General features: G+C 66.6%; 2 protein-coding genes across 3 annotated transcripts; both read left to right on the top strand.

Annotated features, from left to right (window-relative positions):
• Positions 1–272: 272 nt before the first annotated feature.
• On the top strand, positions 273–8845 carry LOC144929304 (class II histocompatibility antigen, M alpha chain). Its single transcript, XM_078848454.1, has 5 exons — positions 273–408; positions 1552–1812; positions 4979–5260; positions 7817–7945; positions 8504–8845. The coding sequence occupies exons 1-5, from the start codon at positions 330–332 to the stop codon at positions 8506–8508; spliced, it is 756 nt and encodes a 251-aa protein (XP_078704580.1). The 5' UTR covers positions 273–329; the 3' UTR covers positions 8509–8845.
• A 2092-nt stretch (positions 8846–10937) lies between these two features.
• On the top strand, positions 10938–21004 carry LOC144929381 (HLA class II histocompatibility antigen, DM beta chain). Of its 2 annotated transcripts, XM_078848732.1 has the most exons (6): positions 10942–11937; positions 14101–14382; positions 14953–15237; positions 15634–15750; positions 18023–18058; positions 19381–21004. In XM_078848732.1, exons 1-6 carry the CDS (start codon positions 11886–11888, stop codon positions 19389–19391), a joined length of 783 nt encoding a protein of 260 aa, XP_078704858.1. In that variant the 5' UTR covers positions 10942–11885; the 3' UTR covers positions 19392–21004. The 2 variants fall into 2 exon arrangements, with proteins under 2 accessions (XP_078704859.1, XP_078704858.1); XM_078848733.1 differs by lacking the exon at positions 15634–15750 and having other exon boundaries at positions 10938–11937.
• Positions 21005–22926: the final 1922 nt, after the last annotated feature.

Genomic DNA, 22926 nt, shown 5'->3' with positions numbered 1-22926 from the left:
GCTCTGGCCTGTCTAGACAGGAGCGAATCCGGAGCAGGGGCTATCGGGGGTGAATCCGGAGCAGGGCTCTGGCCTGTCTAGACAGGAGTCAGACCAGATGCTCACAATGGTCCCTCCTGGCCTCGGACCTTCCCACGTGTCTCCATCCCGGCGGCCCATCTGTGCTACCCGGCTCCCCGCGGCGGGCGTCTCCCTGGTAACAGGTGACAAGCGCTGGCGGGGCCCAGCCATTGGCCAGGAGGCGGCGGGCGCCCGCGGATTGGCCGGCAGCCGGCCGCAGATGCCCCGGGAGCCCAGGCGGGCGCGGGAGCAGAGGCAGCCAGGCGGGGATGGAGGCGCCCGGCTGCTGGGGGCTGCTGCTGGCCCTGGGGCTGCTGCGGGGGGCGGCGGCCACCCCCGCGACTGAGGGTAGGAGCTGCCCGCGGGCGTTATTGCACGGCCAGTGTGGGTGTGTGCTCTGTGCACAAGGGGGTTGGGGGTGTCGCCGTGGGTGTGCACGCACGGGCAGTGGGTGTGCGCACAGGGGGCCTGTCTGGGTGTACCTACAGGGGGACTGTGTCTGCGAATGATTGTGCACGTGGGGACGGTGTGTGGGACTGTGTGTGAACCGGTCCCTGCGTGCATCTCGGGGAGTGTGTGTTTTTGCGGGGGGGGGGGGTGTGAAAGTGTGTCGGGGTTGTGTGTGTGTGTGTGTGTGTGTGTGTGTGTGTGGAATTGGGCACGCATGGAGATCGTGTGTAAATAGGGTGTGTTATACTGTGCGTGCGTGAGAGCAAGCCCTTCCCAGGGCTTAGCCAGGCGCTGCCTGGGTGTGTGTGGGGAGGATTGTGTGAGTGTGTGGGTGAGGCAGCTATCCCTGCTCTTTCAGTGTGTGTCCGTGTCCAGTGTTGTGTTCATGGGTATTGCTGGGTGTGTAACCATATAACTGGGAGTGTGGGGCGGCGGTAGATTTTGCGTGTGTGTGATTGTGCACACAGGGGAGTGAAAAGTGGGGGGGATTGGTTGGGTGTGATTGTGTAGGTGTGCAGTGTGGGGTCAGGGTTGGGGGGCTTGTGGTGTGTTGTGTGACTGTGTGCTCATGCAGGCTGTGTGTGTAGATAGGGTATTTAATGCATGTGTGTGGTGGTGTGTACAGGGGGTGGAGTGTGGGTGTGTGGGAAGAGTGTGCTTCCACATGGCTTGTGATGTGGATTTGTGTGTGAGGGATAGCAGCATGGTGTGGTGGGGGGCTCTGGGTGTGCCGGGGCTGGAGTGTGTGTGTGCAAAGGAATGTGTGTGTGCAGAGGCTGTCATGCCCCTGTGGGTGTGTGACTGTGTGTGCTTGCATGTGAGTGGCCGTCGTGGGTGTGAACGTGTGTGTGTGGGGGGGGGTGTCTGTGTGCGTGAGGAGTGTGGGAGCTGGTGTGGGCACAGAAAACGGGGTACGGTGTGCACAGTGTGTGTGACAGGGGGGTGAGGAGTGTGTCGTGTGGGGGATTGTTTGTGTAGGGTTGTGTATGCACAGCAGTGCGTGCCCCGTTGCTGACCCCGCTCGGTGTCTCTCTCCCGCAGCGCCCCCGGCCCACGTCCTGTCCCGTGTGCTGTTCTGCCAGCCGGACCGCCCCTCGCAGGGCCTGGCCGACACCTTCGACGGGGACCAGCTCTTCTCCTTCGACTTCCCGGGGGCGCGCTGGGAGCCCCGGCTGCCCGACTTCCAGCCCTGGGTGGGCGCCCAGGAGAGCGCGGAGCAGATCCGCAACAACTCCCGACTATGCCAGGACCTGCTCTTGGTACTCACCAACATCACCACGGGCTTCCTGCCCGAGGCCAAAGGTACCCGGCCCTCGGAGCCCCTGTCTCCCCCAGTCCCGCATCCCCTCCGCACGGCACCCCCAGCGATCCCTGACACTGCCCTGCCCTGCCCGAGGCCAAAGGTACCCGGCCCTCAGAGCCCCTGTCTCCCCCAGTCCCGCGTCCCCTCCGCACGGCACCCCCAGCGATCCCTGACACTGCCCTGCCCTGCCCGAGGCCAAAGGTACCCGGCCCTCGGTGCCCCTGTCTCCCCCAGTCCCGCGTCCCCTCCGCACGGCACCCCCAGCGATCCCTGACACTGCCCTGCTCCTGCCCGAGGCCAAAGGTACCCGGCCCTTAGTGCCCCTGTCTCCCCCAGCCCCACGGCCCCTCCGCACGGCACCCCCAGCGATCCCTGACACTGCCCTGCCCTGCCCGAGGCCAAAGGTACCCGGCCCTCGGAGCCCCTGTCTCCCCCAGTCCCGCATCCCCTCCGCACGGCACCCCCAGCGATCCCTGACACTGCCCTGCTCCTGCCCGAGGCCAAAGGTACCCGGCCCTCGGTGCCCCTGTCTCCCCCAGCCCCACGTCCCCTCCGCACGGCACCCCCAGCGATCCCTGACACTGCCCTGCCCTGCCCGAGGCCAAAGGTACCCGGCCCTCGGAGCCCCTGTCTCCCCCAGCCCCACGGCCCCTCCGCACGGCACCCCCAGCGATCCCTGACACTGCCCTGCTCCTGCCCGAGGCCAAAGGTACCCGGCCCTCGGTGCCCCTGTCTCCCCCAGCCCCACGTCCCCTCCGCACGGCACCCCCAGCGATCCCTGACACTGCCCTGCCCTGCCCGAGGCCAAAGGTACCCGGCCCTCGGAGCCCCTGTCTCCCCCAGTCCCGCATCCCCTCCGCACGGCACCCCCAGCGATCCCTGACACTGCCCTGCTCCTGCCCGAGGCCAAAGGTACCCGGCCCTCGGTGCCCCTGTCTCCCCCAGCCCCACGGCCCCTCCGCACGGCACCCCCAGCGATCCCTGACACTGCCCTGCTCCTGCCCGAGGCCAAAGGTACCCGGCCCTCGGTGCCCCTGTCTCCCCCAGCCCCACGTCCCCTCCGCACGGCACCCCCAGCGATCCCTGACACTGCCCTGCTCCTGCCCGAGGCCAAAGGTACCCGGCCCTCGGAGCCCCTGTCTCCCCCAGCCCCACGGCCCCTCCGCACGGCACCCCCAGCGATCCCTGACACTGCCCTGCTCCTGCCCGAGGCCAAAGGTACCCGGCCCTTAGTGCCCCTGTCTCCCCCAGCCCCACGGCCCCTCCGCACGGCACCCCCAGCCCCCAGCGATCCCTGACACTGCCCTGCCCGAGGCCAAAGGTACCCGGCCCTCAGAGCCCCTGTCTCCCCCAGTCCCGCGTCCCCTCCGCACGGCACCCCCAGCGATCCCTGACACTGCCCTGCTCCTGCCCGAGGCCAAAGGTACCCGGCCCTTAGTGCCCCTGTCTCCCCCAGCCCCGCGGCCCCTCCGCACGGCACCCCCAGCGATCCCTGACACTGCCCTGCCCTGCCCGAGGCCAAAGGTACCCGGCCCTCGGTGCCCCTGTCTCCCCCAGTCCCACGGCCCCTCCCCACGGCACCCCCAGCGATCCCTGACACTGCCCTGCCCTGCCCGAGGCCAAAGGTACCCGGCCCTCGGTGCCCCTGTCTCCCCCAGCCCCACGTCCCCTCCCCACGGCACCCCCAGCGATCCCTGACACTGCCCTGCCCTGCCCGAGGCCAAAGGTACCCGGCCCTCGGAGCCCCTGTCTCCCCCAGCCCCACGGCCCCTCCGCACGGCACCCCCAGCGATCCCTGACACTGCCCTGCCCTGCCCGAGGCCAAAGGTACCCGGCCCTCGGAGCCCCTGTCTCCCCCAGCCCCACGGCCCCTCCGCACGGCACCCCCAGCGATCCCTGACACTGCCCTGCCCTGCCCGAGGCCAAAGGTACCCGGCCCTCGGTGCCCCTGTCTCCCCCAGCCCCACGTCCCCTCCGCACGGCACCCCCAGCGATCCCTGACACTGCCCTGCCCTGCCCGAGGCCAAAGGTACCCGGCCCTCGGTGCCGTTGTCTCCCCCAGTCCCGCGTCCCCTCCCCACGGCACCCCCAGCGATCCCTGACACTGCCCTGCCCTGCCCGAGGCCAAAGGTACCCGGCCCTCGGTGCCCCTGTCTCCCCCAGCCCCACGGCCCCTCCGCACGGCACCCCCAGCCCCCAGCGATCCCTGACACTGCCCTGCTCCTGCCCGAGGCCAAAGGTACCCGGCCCTCAGAGCCCCTGTCTCCCCCAGCCCCACGTCCCCTCCGCACGGCACCCCCAGCGATCCCTGACACTGCCCTGCTCCTGCCCGAGGCCAAAGGTACCCGGCCCTCGGAGCCCCTGTCTCCCCCAGTCCCGCGGCCCCTCCGCACGGCACCCCCAGCGATCCCTGACACTGCCCTGCCCTGCCCGAGGCCAAAGGTACCCGGCCCTCGGAGCCCCTGTCTCCCCCAGCCCCACGGCCCCTCCGCACGGCACCCCCAGCGATCCCTGACACTGCCCTGCTCCTGCCCGAGGCCAAAGGTACCCGGCCCTTAGTGCCCCTGTCTCCCCCAGTCCCACGGCCCCTCCGCACGGCACCCCCAGCGATCCCTGACACTGCCCTGCCCTGCCCGAGGCCAAAGGTACCCGGCCCTCGGAGCCCCTGTCTCCCCCAGCCCCACGGCCCCTCCGCACGGCACCCCCAGCGATCCCTGACACTGCCCTGCTCCTGCCCGAGGCCAAAGGTACCCGGCCCTCAGTGCCCCTGTCTCCCCCAGCCCCACGTCCCCTCCGCACGGCACCCCCAGCGATCCCTGACACTGCCCTGCCCTGCCCGAGGCCAAAGGTACCCGGCCCTCGGTGCCCCTGTCTCCCCCAGCCCCACGGCCCCTCCGCACGGCACCCCCAGCGATCCCTGACACTGCCCTGCCCTGCCCGAGGCCAAAGGTACCCTCCCTGTGTCTGTGCACCCATGCCCTTCACCCCACAGCACCCCCTGCACAGGTGCCCATGCCCCTTACGGTGGTACCCCCTCCCTGCCCACGTCCCCCCAGCAACCCCATCCCCCTTCCCAGGCCCCCCAGCACCTCCTCCTCCTCCCCACATATCCCCAGTGCTCCATCCCCTGCAGGCCCTCCCTCACCATCTCCCCTCTCCCCGCAGGCACCCCCATGGCCAACGTGTTCACAGCCCGGCCCCTGGAGCTGGGAAAACCCAACACCCTGATCTGCCAGGTGGGCAACCTCTTCCCAGCCTCGGTGACAGTGTCATGGCAGTGGCTGGGGGAGCCGGTGAGCCAGGGCATCAACACCACGCGGTACTACCCCACCGAGGACCTGGGCTTCCTGCTCTTCTCCTACCTGGAGTTCACCCCGCAGGAGGGGGACGTCTACACCTGCACCATCACGCGGCCCAGGGACCGCTTCACCACCGTGGCCTACTGGGGTGAGAGATCCCCCCGATCCGCTCCCTGATCCACCCCCCGCACTCCGATCCTCCCCCCTGCACCCCGTTCCTCCCGCTGCACCCCGACCCTCCCCCCTGCACCCCTACCCTCCTCCTGCACCCCTACCCTCCCGCTGCACCCCGTTCCTCCCCCCTGCACCCTGACCCTCCCGCTGCACCTCCCCCCTCCCGCTTGCACCCCTACCCTCCTCCTGCACCCCGTTCCTCCCTGCTGCACCCCGTTCCTCCCCCCTGCACCCTGACCCTCCCACTGCACCCCGGCCCTCCCGCTGCAACCCAATCCTTTCCCTGCACCCCGATCCTCCCTCCTGCACCCCATTCCTCCCTGCTGCACCCCGTTCCTCCCCCCTGCGCCCTGACCCTCCCACTGCACCCTGGCCCTCCTGTTGCACCCCATTCCTCCCTCCTGCACCCCGTTCCTCCCCCCTGCACCCTGACCCTCCCACTGCACCCCGTTCCTCCCTCTGCACCTCCGCCTCCCGCCTGCACCCTGACCCTCCCACTGCACCCCGGCCCTCCCGCTGCAACCCAATCCTTTCCCTGCACCCCGATCCTCCTGCACCCCATTCCTCCCTGCTGCACCCCGTTCCTCCCCCTTGCACCCTGACCCTCCCACTGCACCCCGGCCCTCCCGCTGCAACCCAATCCTTTCCCTGCACCCCAATCCTCCTTCCTGCACCCCATTCCTCCCTCCTGCACCCCGCTCCTCCCCCCTGCACCCTGACCCTCCCACTGCACCCCGGCCCTCCCACTGCAACCCAATCCTTTCCCTGCACCCCGATCCTCCCTCCTGCACCCCATTCCTCCCTGCTGCACCCCGTTCCTCCCCCCTGCACCCTGACCCTCCCACTGCACCCCGTTCCTCCCTCTGCACCTCCGCCTCCCGCCTGCACCCTGATCCTCCCACTGCACCCCGGCCCTCCCGCTGCAACCCAATCCTTTCCCTGCACCCCGATCCTCCCTCCTGCACCCCATTCCTCCCTGCTGCACCCCATTCCTCCCCCTTGCACCCTGACCCTCCCACTGCACCCCGGCCCTCCCGCTGCAACCCAATCCTTTCCCTGCACCCCAATCCTCCTTCCTGCACCCCATTCCTCCCTCCTGCACCCCGCTCCTCCCCCCTGCACCCCGGCCCTCCCGCTGCAACCCAATCCTTTCCCTGCACCCCGATCCTCCCTCCTGCACCCCATTCCTCCTTGCTGCACCCCGTTCCTCCCCCCTGCACCCTGACCCTCCCACTGCACCCCGTTCCTCCCTCTGCACCTCCGCCTCCCGCCTGCACCCTGATCCTCCCACTGCACCCCAGCCCTCCCGCTGCAACCCAATCCTTTCCCTGCACCCCGATCCTCCCTCCTGCACCCCATTCCTCCCTGCTGCACCCCGTTCCTCCCCCTTGCACCCTGACCCTCCCACTGCACCCCGGCCCTCCCGCTGCAACCCAATCCTTTCCCTGCACCCCAATCCTCCTTCCTGCACCCCATTCCTCCCTCCTGCACCCCGTTCCTCCCCCCTGCACCCTGACCCTCCCACTGCACCCCGTTCCTCCCTCTGCACCTCCGCCTCCCGCCTGCACCCTGATCCTCCCACTGCACCCCGGCCCTCCCGCTGCAACCGAATCCTTTCCCTGCATCCCGATCCTCCCTCCTGCACCCCATTCCTCCTTGCTGCACCCCGTTCCTCCCCCCTGCACCCTGACCCTCCCACTGCACCCCGTTCCTCCCTCTGCACCTCCGCCTCCCGCCTGCACCCTGATCCTCCCACTGCACCCCAGCCCTCCCGCTGCAACCCAATCCTTTCCCTGCACCCCGATCCTCCCTCCTGCACCCCATTCCTCCCTGCTGCACCCCGTTCCTCCCCCTTGCACCCTGACCCTCCCACTGCACCCCGGCCCTCCCGCTGCAACCCAATCCTTTCCCTGCACCCCAATCCTCCTTCCTGCACCCCATTCCTCCCTCCTGCACCCCATTCCTCCCCCCTGCACCCTGACCCTCCCACTGCACCCCGTTCCTCCCTCTGCACCTCCGCCTCCCGCCTGCACCCTGATCCTCCCACTGCACCCCGGCCCTCCCGCTGCAACCGAATCCTTTCCCTGCATCCCGATCCTCCCTCCTGCACCCCATTCCTCCCTCCTCACCCCAGTCCTCCCCCTGACCCCGATTCTCCCCCTGCACCCCAATCCTCCCCCCTGCACCTCGATCCTCCCCCATCCTTCTATCCCTCCCCTGCACGTCTCCCCACCGGCACCATCACGCAGCCCGGGGACCGCTTCTCCACTGAGGCCGACTGGGGTGAGAAATTTCCCCCCTGCACTTGATTCAAGCCCCCGCCCTGAACTCGATCCCCTCCATACCCAATCCCCTTCCACCTGATCCTGCACCTCCCTCGCTACCCCCCTGCTGCTGGGATCCTTCCCTGATTTCCCGCCCTTGGCCTGTGTGCCCCACACCTCCCGCCTCCCCCACTGCCAGGAGCCCCCACAACCTCCCTGGTAGCCCTGGCCTCACCCTGTATCTCTCCCCCCCGCGGTGTCTCTAGTGCCCCAGAACCCCATCCCATCAGAGCTGCTGGAGAACGTACTGTGTGGCCTGGCCATCGCCCTGGGCATCTTCTTCATGGTCACCGGGATCGTCCTCCTCCTCAAATCCCGCAGGCCCAGCCCCACAGGTACACCAGGCGCTGCCCCAGCTGGGGATGGGGGGAGTCTAGAGGGTTAGAGCAGGGGGATGGGGGCCAGGACTCCTGGGTTCTCTCCCCAGCTCTGGGAGGAGGGTGGGGTCTGGTGGGTAAAGCGGCAGGGCTGGGGGCCAGGACTCCTGGGTTCTTGCCCCAGCTCTGGGAGGGGAGTGGGGTCTATTGGGGCAGAACGGGGGGGCTGGGAGACAGGACTCCTGGGTTTTTTCCCAGGTCTGGGAGGGGAGTGGGGTCTCGTGGGTTAGAGCAGGGGGGCTGGGAGCCAGGACTCCTGGGTTCTGTCTCTGTCTCTGGGATGGAGGGAAGGTTAGTGCAGGGGTCTGGGGGCCAGGAGTTCTGGGTTCTATCCTAGCTCTGGCAGGGAAGTGGGGTCCAGTGGATTAGAGCTGGGAGCCAGGACTCCTGGGTTCTATCCCTGGCTCTGAAGGGAAGGGGGACGTCTGTTGAATTACAAAGAGGGAGGCTGGGCACCAGGACTCCTGGGTTCTATCCCTGCCATTGAGTCTCCTTGTTCTGTGTTTTCACCCTCAGAGTGAACACCGAGTGGCTGGAAACGCCTGAAGAACTATAAGGAGACGCCCCGTGTTCCCCGAACCCCTCCCCATTCCAGCCCTTGGGAACTGTGGGAAAGGCAGTTCCTGGACCAGCTGCAGTCAGCACGGAGCTGAGACTGGACACACTCCCTACACACGGGGCACGTCCCTGGGAACCTGGTGCCTCTCCTCCGGGGGTACCACGCTCTGCCCCCCCCAGCATTCCAGCAGTGCAGCACCCAGGGGCAGACTCCGACCCCCAGCCTGTGCCAGGGGTTGCCCCACTCCGGCGTATCGGTGCCTTATCCAGCCTCCTGCTAATAAAGGTCTATTTCCTGGAGCTGTTTTGCCATTGCCCCTCTGTATCAGGACCTCTCCCCATAGCCTTCGCCCCATGCCACCCCCCACCCCCTCTCCTGTCCTGCAGGGACCCCGCTGGGTGGGAGGGGAGCTCACATGCTGCGGCCAGTTCAGCCCTCAGCCTGGCTGCTGGCGAAGGGGCCGGTTACTGCCCGTGCTGGGGGCACCTGCCCTGCTAGGATCTGGGCTGAGACCCACCAAATTCGTTACACTGATCAGAGCCTGCATCCTATTCCTTGCTGCCTGAGCCAGCCAGTCCCTGCCCTGGGGCCGAATCGGAACCAACGCCCCCTGGAAGGGAAAGGCCCCGGGTCCCATTCCCTGCCCCCCTGAGCCAGCCTGTCCCTGCCCTGGGGCCGAATCGGAACCAATGCCCCCTGGAAGGGAAAGGCCCTGGGTCCATTCCTCACTCCCGTTCCCGAACCGGCCAGTTCCCTCTGGATAATCAAAGTCTCTGTCTCCCTCAGAGAGGAAATGAAAGTGTCTAAGCTGAGCCAGTTGGTTTCACGTCCCCATGCAGCTGGGAGCTGAGTCCCGGGGGCCAGCTGCCGCCCAGATGCCTGTGAAGTGCCAGGCTCCACTTCCCCATGCGGGGGCTGGGGGAGGGGAGAAGGGCGGGGATACGTGGGGGGGGGCGTTAGCTTTCCTGGGAACAGAAGGCCGTTGGCCCTGGGCCGAGGGGAAGTGTCTGGTGCACCGTGGAGAAATGGGGCCGTGGTTCTCACCCAGGGGCCCCCTCGGGAGCCTCGAGCAGGTTTCCGGGGGTCCTCCAAGCATGGCCGGCGTTAGACACTCAGGGCAGAAAGCCAAAGCCCCGCTACATGGGGCTGAAGCCCGGGGGCCCCGAGTCCTACCACCTGGGGCTGCAGCCGAAGCCTGAGCAGCTTAGCTCCATGGGAGGCCCCGTGGGGTGGGGCCCCAGGGACCTGCCCCCCTGGCTGCCCCCTAACGCTGGCCCCGGCTGCGTGGGCAGAAACCCAGGTGTGGAGGCACAGGTGGGCGGTGGAGCTTTTATAGCACGGGGGGGCGGGGCGTGGGGGGTGGGGCCCCCAGAAAGGAAACGGTTGCGAACCCCTGAAATAGGGGAAGCTGGGCCCAGAATAGGGGAAGCAGCAGGCCGCGAGGTTTCAGACACGCCAGGGCCAGCCCTGCCCACCAGGGAAGTGAAATCCCCAGGCTGGGAGAAATGGGGCCCATCCCCTGTTCCGGCGAGAGCAGCCGTCCCGCTGCTCCTCTGCCAGGATCCCCCCAGCTGCCCCCTCTGCTGGGATCCCCTCCCCTCCTCCAGGGCCCCCCTCTGCCAGGATCCCCCCCAGCTGCTCCTCTGCCAGGATCCCATCCCCTCCTCCAGGGCCCCCCTCTGCCAGGATCCCCCCCAGCTGCTCCTCTGCCAGGATCCCATCCCCTCCTCCAGGGCCCCCCTCTGCCAGGATCCACCCCAGCTGCCCCCTCTGCCGGGATCTCTTCCCCCCCAGCTGCTCCTCTGCCAGGATCCCCCCCAGCTGCCCCCTCTGCCAGGATCCCATCCCCGCCTCCAGGGCCTCCCTCTGCCAGGATCCCCCCCCAGCTGCTCCTCTGCCAGGATCCCCCCCAGCTGCCCCCTCTGCCAGGATCCCATCCCCGCCTCCAGGGCCCCCCTCTGCCAGGATCCCCCCCAGCTGCTCCTCTGCCATGATCCCCCCCAGCTGCCCCCTCTGCCAGGAGCCCCCCCAGCTGCCCCCTCTGCCAGGATCCCATCCCCGCCTCCAGGGCCCCCTCTGCCAGGATCCCCCCCCAGCTGCCCCCTCTGCCAGGAGCCCCCCCCAGCTGCTCCTCTGCCAGGATCCCATCCCCGCCTCCAGGGCCCCCCTCTGCCAGGATCCCCCCCAGCTGCACCCTCTGCCAGGATCTCCTACCCCATCCTCTCCCCCAAACTGCCCCCTCTGCCAGGATCCCATCCCCTCCTCCAGGGCCCCCCTCTGCCAGGATCCCCTCCCCCCAGCTGCCCCCTTGGCCGGGATCCCCTCCCCCCGGCACTCGTCCCTTTCCCCTGCAGCCAAGCCCTCCGCCACACGTCTGGCCCCGTGCCCCATGGCTGCTCCGTGCCTCAGTTTCCCCACCTGTAATGGGGGCGGGGGGCTGTCACAGGTCCCCGGTGCCGCGGGAGGTCCGGGGAGATAAACCCACCACGGCCCGAGGGCTGCCCCGAGTCTGGGCCCAGCCCCACGGCGCGGCGGGACATCTCCCCGTCGGGCTCCCCGCCCGGCCGCCTCCACCCAGCGACTGATGATGCCGGCAGCGGAGCCGGCTGCCATTGGCCAGGGCCGGCTGGCGGGGGGGTCAGGACAGCGGGACCTGCCTGCGCGGTCCGGAGCCAGAGGGACCCCTGCAGAGCCCAGGGATCCCAGAGAGAGATCTGCCCCCCCAGACCCAGGGATGCTAGAGAGAGATCTGCCCCCCCCAGACCCAGAGATCCCAGAGAGAGATCTGCCCCCGCAGACCCAGGGATCCTAGAGAGAGATCTGCCCCCCCAGACCCAGAGATCCCAGAGAGAGATCTGCCCCCCCCAAACCCAGGGATCCTAGAGAGAGATCTGCCCCCCCAGACCCAGAGATCCCAGAGAGAGATCTGCCCCCCCAGAGCCTGGGAGATCTGCCCCCCCAGACCCAGGAATCCCAGTGACAGCTCTCCTGCAACAGGCCCAGAGATCCCCAGCGCCCCCCACCAAGCCAGGGATCCCGTGGGATCACCCCAAAGCAGCTGGAATCCAGCAGCAGAGACGTCCGACACCCAGGATCCAGAGAGAGCCTCTCCCGGAGCCCCTGGGATCCAGCGATCTCCCCCCGCAGAGCTGGGGATCCCGGAGCAGGGAGAAGGGCCTGTGGGATCCTGAGAGATCCTCCAGCCAGAGATCCCAGAGCGCGCCCGCCGCAGAGCCAGGGAGCTGGAAACTTGCTTCAAGGAGCAGAGACCCGAGACCCCCGTGCCGAGCCGGGGACCCCGCACACAGACCTGCCCTGGCCTGGGACCGAGGGGCCGCCATGAAGCTGGTGCTGTGGCTGCTGTCCATGGCTCTGAGCCACCACGGAGCAGGTGAGGGCGCCCGTCGGTGCCACGGACCTGGGGGGAGCTTGGGGTCCCTGCCCCCTATAATCCTCTCCGGGGGTCCCCGCTTCAGAAACCGGCCTAGCGACCGTCTGACCACCTGTCCCCAGGGCTGTGCCCCGGGACCAGGACCCATGCTGGAGATGTCAGGCTAGGGCTTAAACCCCATGTCTAACCTTAGGGGACAGTGCCTGTGTGTGGATGGGGGATAACCCCAGTCTGTAGCCCTAGGGGGCTGTGTGTGTGTGTGTGTGTGTGGGTATAACCCCAGTCTGTCTGTACCCTTTGGGGGCTGTGTCTGTGTGTGCAGGGGGTATAACCCCAGCCTGTACCCCTTGGGGGCTGTGTCTGTGTGTGGATGGGGGATAACCCCAGTCTGTACCCCTTGGGGGCTGTGTCTGTGTGTCCAGGGGGTATAACCCCAGTCTGTCTGTACCCCTTGGGGGCTGTGTCTGTGTGTGTGGGGGGGTATAACCCCAGTCTGTCTGTACCCCTTGGGGGCTGTGTCTGTGTGTGTGGGGGGGTATAACCCCAGTCTGTCTGTACCCTTTGGGGGCTGTGTCTGTGTGTGCAGGGGGTATAACCCCAGTCTGTCTGTACCCCTTGGGGGCTGTGTCTGTGTGTGCAGGGGGTATAACCCCAGTCTGTCTGTACCCCTAGGGGGCTGTGTCTGTGTGTGCAGGGGGTATAACCCCAGTCTGTCTGTACCCCTTGGGGGCTGTGTCTGTGTGTGCAGGGGGTATAACCCCAGTCTGTCTGTACCCCTTGAGGGCTGTGTCTGTGTGTCCAGGGGGTATAACCCCAGTCTGTCTGTACCCCTTGGGGGCTGTGTCTGTGTGTGCAGGGGGTATAACCCCAGCCTGTACCCCTTGGGGGCTGTGTCTGTGTGTGCAGGGGGTATAACCCCAGTCTGTCTGTACCCCTTGGGGGCTGTGTCTGTGTGTGCAGGGGGTATAACCCCAGCCTGTACCCCTTGGGGGCTGTGTCTGTGTGTCCAGGGGGTATAACCCCAGTCTGTCTGTACCCCTTGGGGGCTGTGTCTGTGTGTGGGGGCGGTATAACCCCAGTCTGTCTGTACCCTTTGGGGGCTGTGTCTGTGTGTGCAGGGGGTATAACCCCAGCCTGTCTGTACCCCTTGGGGGCTGTGTCTGTGTGTGGGGGGGGGTATAACCCCAGTCTGTACCCCTTGGGGGCTGTGTCTGTGTGTGGGGCATAACCCCAGTCTATACCCCTAGGGCCTTTGTCTCTAGGGGGGGGGCTTGTCTGTGTGTGGGGGGGTATAACCCTAGACTGTACCCCTAGGGGGCTGTGTCTGTGTGTGCGGGGGTATAACTCCAGTCTGTCTGTACCCCTGGGGGGAGGAGCGTATCTGTGTGTGGGGGGGGGGTATAACCCTAGTCTGTACCCCTATGGGCTGTGTGTGGGGTGTGGGGGGGGTATAACCCCAGTCTCTACTCCTAAGGGACTGTGTCTGTATGTGGATGCGGGTATAACTCCAGTCTGTCTGGACCCCGACAGAGCTGTGTCTGTGTGTCGTGTGTGTGTGTTTATAAACCCCGTGTGTACCCCTTGGGGGCTGTGTCTGTGTGTGTGGGGGTATTATCCCAGCCTGTACCCCTTGGGGGCTGTGTCTGTGTGTGCAGGGGGTATAACCCCAGTCTGTCTGTACCCCTTGGGGGCTGTGTCTGTGTGTGCAGGGGGTATAACCCCAGTCTGTCTGTACCCCTTGGGGGCTGTGTCTGTGTGTGGGGGGGTATTATCCCAGTCTGTAGCCCTAGGGGGCTGTGTGTGTCGGGGGGGTAGCCCCGATCTGTACCCCTCGGGGCTGTGTGTGTGTAGGGGGGGTTAACCCCATGGTTCCCAGCGTACACACCCACAGTAGGGCTCTACAATTGCAGAGGAACCCTCTGGATGGGGTTTCAACCCAACGTCCCCTGGTCTACACCCCGGGGGCATGGCCTAGTGTGGAACCGGTCCCCACCTGTCCCCATAACCTCCCTGATCCCCATCCCCCCAGTGGCCCGCCCTCCTTGACCCATCCCTCCGTCACCCCACTGGTCACTCCCGCCCCCCATGGTCCCAACGTCTCTGTGCCCATCCCCCATGTCCCGCCCTGCCCCGAACCCGCTTCTGACGGCCCCGACCCCGCAGGCGGGTTCCTTGTGCACCTGGCCACCGAGTGCCCCCTGGCAGCCAACGGCTCCGTGCTCTGGTTCAGCTTCACCTTCGTCTTCAACAAGAACCCGCTGGTGTGTTACAACGACCACGACCAGCTCTTCGAGGCCTGTGACATGGGCCTGCTCCACAACATAGCCACGGGCATGGCCACCCAACTCAACGCGGACCCCGACTGGCGCCGGCATATGGCAGGGGGGCGCCAGGCCTGCCAGAACCAGAGCCAGCGGCTCTGGAGCCGCACGGGGCAAAGGAAGAGTGAGTGGGGGCTGCAGGGCACCGAGCTGGGGCGGGGGAGGGGGCTGCAGGGCACCGAGCCGGGGCGGGGGAGGGGGCTGCAGGGCACCGAGCCGGGGCGGGGGAGGGGGCTGCAGGGCCCCTGGCACCGAGCCGGGGCGGGGGAGGGGGCTGCGGGGCCCGGGGCACCGAGCCGGGGCGGGGGGTGGGGGCTGCGGGGCCCGGGGCACCGAGCCGGGGCGGGGGAGGGGGCTGCGGGGCCCCTGGCACCGAGCCGGGGCGGGGGAGGGGGCTGCGGGGCCCAGGGCACCGAGCCAGGGCGGGGGAGGGGGCTGCGGGGCCCAGGGCACCGAGCCAGGGCGGGGGAGGGGGCTGCGGGGCCCCTGGCACTGAGCCGGGGCGGGGGAGGGGGCTGCGGGGCCCCTGGCACCAAGCCGGGGCGGGGGAGGGGGCTGCGGGGCCCGGGGCACCGAGCCGGGGCGGGGGAAGGATTTGATGTGGGGGGATACTGGGCAGGGGGCCCGTGGGTCTGATCCCCGTGTGAGGTGGGGGGACCAGGAGCCGGTTCACACAGTGACTCCCCCCCAACAGCGCCCCCCAGCGTCCGCATCGTCTCCACGGCCCTGCCGAACCCCGCGGGGACCATGCGCCTCACCTGCCACGTCTGGGGCTTCTACCCGGCGGAGGTGCTGGTCACCTGGCTGCGGAACAGGAGCCCCGTGGAGCCCACCGAGAACGGCCTGAGCCCGGCGCTGGCCAATGGCGACTGGACCTACCAGACCCACCTCAGCCTGCTCACCGCCCCCAAGCCCGGGGACACCTACACCTGCCTCGTGCAGCACTCCAGCCTGCCCGAGCCCCACCAGGAGCAGTGGGGTGAGCCCGAGCAGGGCAGGGTACGGGTTTGGGGGGCAGAGGCATCGGGTGGGGGGGAGAGAGTGCTGGGTGGTTGGGGTGATGGGGGGCAGCAGGAGAGGGGTGCAGGGCAGGGGAAGGGCATGCTGGGGGGCAGGGTATGGAGTAGGGGGAAGGGGGTGCAGGGGGCAGAGGTACAGGGTGGGGGGAGGGCATGCTGGGGTTTGGGGGGCAGCAGGAGTGGGGTGCAGAACAGGGGAATGGGGTGCTGGGGGGCAGTGGTCTGGGGCAGGGAGCGGGGAGAGAAACACGGGGTGAAGGGGATCTGGGTAGGACTTCGGCTGGGGGTGCAGGGGTGCTGTGGGGGGCTCCTCAGTCTACCCCCCCCGTTAACTCCTCCCCTGCTGTGTCCCCCAGGGCCCGGCCTGTCCCCGGGGCTGACGGTCAAGGTCAGCATGGCTGTCGTGGTGCTGATCCTGGGCCTCATCCTGCTGGGCACCGGCATGGTCTTCTGGTGGAGGGCGCCCGCCCCGGGTAAGGGGGGGGCTGGGGCCATGTGTCCCTCTCGCCTGGGGTCCTGAGCCCCCAATTCCCAACGCAGGGGGGCGGGCGTCCCCGGGGTCCCTGCAAGAGATGGGGACAATGTGAGGCCCATTTCCGGGGTGCTGGGGATTGAGTGTGTGTGTCCCCTGCTGCCCCCTGCTGGTGAGAGTGTGTGTGTGTGTGTGTCCCCTGCTGCCCCCTGCTGGTGAGAGTGTGTGTGTGTGTGTGTCCCCTGCTGCCCCCTGCTGGTGAGAGTGTGTGTGTGTGTGTGTGTGTGTCCCCTGCTGCCCCCTGCTGGTGAGTGTGTGTGTGTGAGTGTGTCCCCTGCTGCCCCCTGCTGGTGAGAGTGTGTGTGTGTGTGTGTGTCCCCTGCTGCCCCCTGCTGGTGAGAGTGTGTGTGTGTGTGTGTGTCCCCTGCTGCCCCCTGCTGGTGAGAGTGTGTGTGTGTGTGTCCCCTGCTGCCCCCTGCTGGTGAGAGTGTGTGTGTGTGTGTGTCTGTGTGTCCTGCTGCTCCCTGCTGGTGAGTGTGTGTGTGTGAGTGTGTCCCCTGCTGCCCCCTGCTGGTGAGAGTGTGTGTGTGTGTGTGTGTGTGTGTGTGTCCCCTGCTGCCCCCTGCTGGTGAGAGTGTGTGTGTGTGTGTGTGTGTGTGTGTCCCCTGCTGCCCCCTGCTGGTGAGTGTGTGTGTGTGTGTGTGTCCTGCTGCTCCCTGCTGGTGAGTGTGTGTGTGTGTGTGTGTGTGTGTGTGTGTCCTGCTGCTCCCTGCTGGTGAGTGTGTGTGTGTGTGTCTGTGTGTCTGTGTGTCGTGCTGCTCCCTGCTGGTGAGTGTGTGTGTGTGTGTGTGTGTCCCCTGCTGGTGTGTGTGTCTGTGTGTCTGTGTGTGTGTCCCCTGCTGGTGTGTGTGTGTGTGAGTGTGTCCCCTGCTGCCCCCTGCTGGTGAGTGTGTGTGTGTGTGTGTGTGTGTCCCCTGCTGCCCCCTGCTGGTGAGAGTGTGTGTGTGTGTGTGTGTGTGTGTGTCCTGCTGCCCCCTGCTGGTGAGAGTGTGTGTGTGTGTGTGTGTGTCCCCTGCTGCCCCCTGCTGGTGAGAGTGTGTGTGTGAGTGTGTCCCCTGCTGCCCCCTGCTGGTGAGAGTGTGTGTGTGTGTGTGTCTGTGTGTCCTGCTGCTCCCTGCTGGTGAGTGTGTGTGTGTGAGTGTGTGTGTGTCCCCTGCTGCCCCCTGCTGGTGAGTGTGTGTGTGTGTGTGTGTGTCCCCTGCTGCCCCCTGCTGGTGAGAGTGTGTGTGTGTGTGTGTGTGTGTCCTGCTGCCCCCTGCTGGTGAGTGTGTGTGTGTGTGTCCCCTGCTGGTGTGTGTGTGTGTGTCCTGCTGCCCCCTGCTGGTGAGTGTGTGTGTGTGTGTGTCCCCTGCTGCCCCCTGCTGGTGAGAGTGTGTGTGTGTGTGTGTGTGTGTGTCCCCTGCTGCCCCCTGCTGGTGAGAGTGTGTGTGTGTGTGTGAGTGTGTCCCCTGCTGCCCCCTGCTGGTGAGTGTGTGTGTGTGTGTGTCCCCTGCTGGTGTGTGTGTGTGTGTGTCCTGCTGCCCCCTGCTGGTGAGTGTGTGTGTGTGTGTGTGTGTGTGTCCCCTGCTGCCCCCTGCTGGTGAGAGTGTGTGTGTGTGTGAGTGTGTCCCCTGCTGCCCCCTGCTGGTGAGTGTGTGTGTGTCTGTGTGTCCTGCTGCCCCCTGCTGGTGAGTGTGTGTGTGTGTGTCCCCTGCTGCCCCCTGCTGGTGAGAGTGTGTGTGTGTGTGTGTGTGTGTGTCCCCTGCTGCCCCCTGCTGGTGAGAGTGTGTGTGTGTGTGTGTGTGTGTGTCCCCTGCTGCCCCCTGCTGGTGAGTGTGTGTGTGTGTGTGTGTGTGTCCCCTGCTGCCCCCTGCTGGTGAGAGTGTGTGTGTGTGTGTGTGTGAGTGTGTCCCCTGCTGCCCCCTGCTGGTGAGAGTGTGTGTGTGTGTGTGTGTCCCCTGCTGCCCCCTGCTGGTGAGAGTGTGTGTGTGTGTGAGTGTGTCCCCTGCTGCCCCCTGCTGGTGAGAGTGTGTGTGTGTGTGTGTGTCCCCTGCTGCCCCCTGCTGGTGAGAGTGTGTGTGTGTGTGTGTGTCCCCTGCTGCCCCCTGCTGGTGAGAGTGTGTGTGTGTGTGTGTGTGAGTGTGTCCCCTGCTGCCCCCTGCTGGCTGGGGCAGCGCATGTGCGGCGGGGGGCAGGATCCCCTCTGACTGACTCTGTTTCCTTCCCCCTTCCAGGTTATTCTCCCCTCCCCGGGCACAACTATGCTGGAGGTAACGGCCGCCTGGCTGAGTGTCCCTGCGTCCTCCCCACCCCCCCATCTCCCCACAGACCCCTCCCCACACCCTCCATCCCTCCCCTCATCCCCCCATCTCCCCACAGACCCCTCCCCACACCCCTTCCCTCATCCCCCATCTCCTCACAGACCCTTCCCCACACCCCTCCATCCCTCCCCCCACAGACCCCTCCCCACACCCCTCCATCCCTCCCCTCATCCCCCCATCTCCCCACAGACCCTTCCCCACACCCTCCATCCCTCCCCTCATCCCCCCATCTCCTCAGACCCTTCCCCACACCCTCCATCCCTCCCCCCACAGACCCCTCCCCACACCCTCCATCCCTCCCCCCACAGATCCCTCCCCTCATCCCCCCATCTCCCCACAGACCCCTCCCCACACCCTCCATCCCTCCCTCACAGACCCTTCCCCACACCCTCCATCCCTCCCCCCACAGACCCCTCCCCACACCCCTCCATCCCTCCCCTCATCCCCCCATCTCCCCACAGACCCCTCCCCACACCCCTTCCCTCATCCCCCATCTCCTCACAGACCCTTCCCCACACCCCTCCATCCCTCCCCCCACAGACCCCTCCCCACACCCCTCCATCCCTCCCCTCATCCCCCCATCTCCCCACAGACCCTTCCCCACACCCTCCATCCCTCCCCTCATCCCCCCATCTCCTCAGACCCTTCCCCACACCCTCCATCCCTCCCCCCACAGACCCTTCCCCACACCCCCCATCTCCCCACAGGCCCCTCCCCACCCCCCTCCCTCCATACCCCTCCCCACACCCTCCATCCCTCCCCCCACAGACCCCTCCCCACACCCCTCCATCCCTCCCCTCATCCCCCCATCTCCCCACAGACCCCTCCCCACACCCCTTCCCTCATCCCCCATCTCCTCACAGACCCTTCCCCACACCCCTCCATCCCTCCCCCCACAGACCCCTCCCCACACCCCTCCATCCCTCCCCTCATCTCCCCACAGACCCCTCCCCACACCCCTTCCCTCATCCCCCATCTCCTCACAGACCCTTCCCCACACCCCTCCATTCCTCCCCCCACAGACCCTTCCCCACACTCCTCCACCCCTCCAACCATCCCTCCCCTCATCCCCCCATCCCCACACAGACCCCTCCTCCGACCATCCCTCCATCCACCACCCCCTCTGCCTCGGTCTCTCCATCCGTCCGTCTGCCCCCCTCTGTCTCGGTCTCTCCGTCTGTCTGTCTGCCCCCCCACCCCGTCTTGGTCTCTCCATCCATCTGTCTCTGTCCCGGTTCATTCACGCCTCTCTCGCTGTGTTTACCCTGCAGGCAGCACCTAACGCCCCTGGGCACCGAGACCCCCAGCTCCAGCCCCCCAGCCCCAGTGGAGGATCCCGACTCATCCTGTCTGTCGCCCCCCAGCTTAGCCACCCCTCCCCATGGGGTTTCGATCCATGGGACCGAGACGGAACATGTCTCCGTGCCAGCCGGGCACCGCAGCGAGGACGGCTCAGACCAGATCCCCCGTGGGGCCTGTACGGCCCAGCACCTCCTGCACCCCTCCCCCACTGTGGCTGTATATACTGGGGCCTATAGATGGCTGTAGAGACCTCCCCTTCCCAACTCCAAGCGCCTGATGCAAGTAGGACAAAATAACGATATAATGACCTGATTGCTGGCCTCAAGCCCCAGCCCAAATTAGAGCCGACGACACTGTATAGACCAGCAGGCCAATACAGAGATATAAGGACCTCAAAAGAGATCCCCTACACACCCCATTCTCAACGCCGAACCCCAGAGCCCAGACAGGCTGCCCCCCACTCTTGCACACCACACTTGTATACTGGGGCTATAGGTGGATATAGGGACCAGACCCTGCCACCCCCTCCAGAGAGAGAGCCCCTGAGACCACAAGGACTGCCCCCCACGCACCCGCTGTGAATAGCAGGGCCCTTAAAGGGCTAGAGGAACCCCAGGATAGACCCCCGTCCCCACAGACTTGGAGTCCTCTGCCCTGTACAGCTCAGCGGGGCAATACAGGGATATACCGATCTGATCAGACCCCTAGCCTCTCCCCAGCCCCCCAGATCCCTCAGCACTGGGGGATGTGCCCAAATCCCCACCCCCGGTACAATCCCACTCCCCCCACCAGGGGTCACCCTAGACCTGGGCTCCCTCCTGGGTCATCAGACGATTCCCCCATTACTCACCCAGCCACCCCTCAAGCCTGGCAGCCAACACCCCCTCTCCCCCCCCCCCGCCGTTACCCCTCCTCCTCTCAGGCTGGCAGAACATCCTCACCCCCCCCGCCTGGCAGACAGGCCGTGGCACTCTCCACACTGGGGGGGGGGCGCGGGCAGGGCTATAGGGAGTGGGTGCCCGATTCAGGGTGCTGACCGTGTGTGGTGTATACGGAGAGGGTGGCTGTTGTAATCTGCCGCCCCCCACATTAAAGATCCTCTCTGGTGCAGCAGGGAATGCTCTGTGGATGGCTGCACTGGTTCCTCCCCACCCAGAGATCGAACCCAGGAGTCCTGGCTCCCAGCCCCCCCTGCTCTAACCCACTAGCCCCCACTCCCCTCCCAGAGCTGGGGAGAGAACCCAGGAGTCCAGGCTCCCAGCCCCCCCTGCTCTAACCCACCAGCCCCCACTTCCCTCCCAGAGCTGGGGAGAGAACCCAGGAGTCCTGGCTCCCAGTCCCCCCTGCTCTAACCCACCAGCCCCCACTCCCCACCCAGAGCTGGGACAGAACCCAGGAGTCCTGGCTCCCAGCCCCCCTGCTCTAACCCACCAGACAGGGGCGGCAGGTTTGTATAATTTTTGGTGGTGCCCAGAACAGGTTCAAGTTGCGCCCCCCACCCCCCGCCACCTCCCTAAGGGTCTGGGAGGAAGTTTGGGTATGAGAGGGAGGAGGCATCGGGCTCTGGGGGCGCGTTTGGGTGCAGGGTGTGGGATCTGGGTTGGGGCAGGGGGTTGGGGGGCAGGAGCAGGTGTGGGGGGCAGGCTCTGGGAGGGAGTTGGGGGGTGGGGTCTGGGCTGGGGCAGGGGGTTGGGGTGAGGGGGACGGGCTCTGGGAGGGAGTTGGGGTGCAGGAGGGGGCTGAGGCCCGGGGCTGAGGGTTGGGGAGCAGGGTGTGAGGGCTCTGGCTGGGGGTGCGGCCTCTGGGGCGTGGTGGGGCCGGGGATGAGGAGTTTGGGGGCAGGCAGGCTGCGCCGGGGCTGGGGCCAGAGAGGAGGACTCCCCCCAGCCCTCTCCCCGCCGGCAGCAGTGAGCTCTGGGGGAGGGGCCCCCCTCTCCCCCCCACCACTGTCACTGCACGTGCTCCACGGGCCCCTCCCAGGCCCAGGAAGCCCCCTCGCCTCCCCCGCGCTGGGGGCTGGGGTGGGGGCTGCCATCATGTGTGGCCACCTCCCCTGCTGCTGCCCCTCCCTGGGGGTGGGGGAGGGGGCTTCCCCGTTGCCCAGCATGGGGCAGGAGCGGCGACTGCGGGGGGGGGTGGGGGGGTCACAGGGTCAGACACTCGCCGTAGCCCCCAGCATGGGGCAGGAGCGGCGACTGCGGGGGGGGTGGGGGGGGTCACAGGGTCAGACACTCGCCGTAGCCCCAGCCGCTGCTCAGGTGAGTGAGGTCCGCTCCAGACGTCTCCTGGCCTGAAGCTCCCCCGGCAGCGCCTCCCGCTGGGTCCCGGGGCGGGGGGGGCTGCCAAGATGCCTCCCGAGGACTCCTCAGGTCCAGCCACCGCCTCCGGTGCTGTAGCCTTGCCTGAGGGCCCGTCTTCGCTGGTGACTCGTTAGCGTGGCTCGTGGAGCGAGTCCCAGTGCTGGACCGTGCTGCGCTCGGGGGGGGGGGGTCCCCCCCAAGCGAGAAAGTTGCAGCGCTGTGAAGCTCCCGTGTGGACAAGCCCTTTGGGCTGCGTTCTTGTCAGCTGCTGGAAATGGCCCACCTTGATTATCGCTACAAAAGGTCCCCCCCCCTGCTAGTAATAGCTCACCTGACCTGATCTCTCTCGTTATGGGGTGTACGGCAACACTCCTTGTTTCCTGTTCTCTGTGTATATAAATCTCCCCCCTGTATTGTCCACTGCAGGCATCCGATGAAGTGAGCTGTAGCTCACGAAAGCTTAGGCTCAAATAAATTGGTTAGTCTCTAAGGTGCCACGAGTCCTCCTGTTCTTTATTCTGGATATTGTGGCGAGTCACAGAAGTTTCCCTTGCTGTATCATGCTCCGTTCTTGGCCTCTGCAACATCCTGTGGCAGAGAGTTCCACAGGCCAATCCCATGTGCATCCTTTTATTGGGTGTGAGTAGGTGGGAACTTGCCCCCTTTCAGTTCCACGGAGGGCTGGTCTACACCACGCAGCTTTTAGCGACAAGGGTGTGTCGACTGAACGTCGGAGTGTGTAAACGCGCTTTGTTGGCACTTTGGCCGACAGAATACTTCCAGTCCCGCGAGCGGCATTTGCTTTGGGGACAGGAGAGTGCTCCGGCCGAAAAAGCTGCGTTCACACTCCCACTTGCCAAGGCAAAACTTCTGTCTTTTGGGGCGGGGGGCGGCTTTTTTAAGCACCCGTGAAAGATAAAGGTTTTGTTGACAGCTTGGTAGTGTAGACAAGCCTGAGCGTCCCCTTGTCCTTGTGTCCTGACACAGGGAGAACACAAGCCGGCAACAGCCAGGAATAACTAGTCTGGGTATTTTTGTGGCTCACAAGAGTCCAGCGTCTTTGTGACTCTCCGTCAGTTCCCGGCCTGTGACCGTGGCAGTGAGTTCCACAGGCTGAGCTGGGAGAGGGTCACCCCGGGGTGCACCATCCGGCGAAGGAAGCAAGGGTTTGTGGGATGTTAAAAGCTGTTGGTCGAGCTCCACCCATCAGCCCTT

The sequence above is a fragment of the Lepidochelys kempii genome, chromosome 14 (genome assembly GCF_965140285.1).
Source record: "Lepidochelys kempii isolate rLepKem1 chromosome 14, rLepKem1.hap1, whole genome shotgun sequence".
NCBI lineage: Eukaryota > Metazoa > Chordata > Testudines > Cheloniidae > Lepidochelys > Lepidochelys kempii.
Note: the sequence above shows the minus strand (reverse complement) of the source record. Positions and strands in the feature narration are given on the sequence as shown.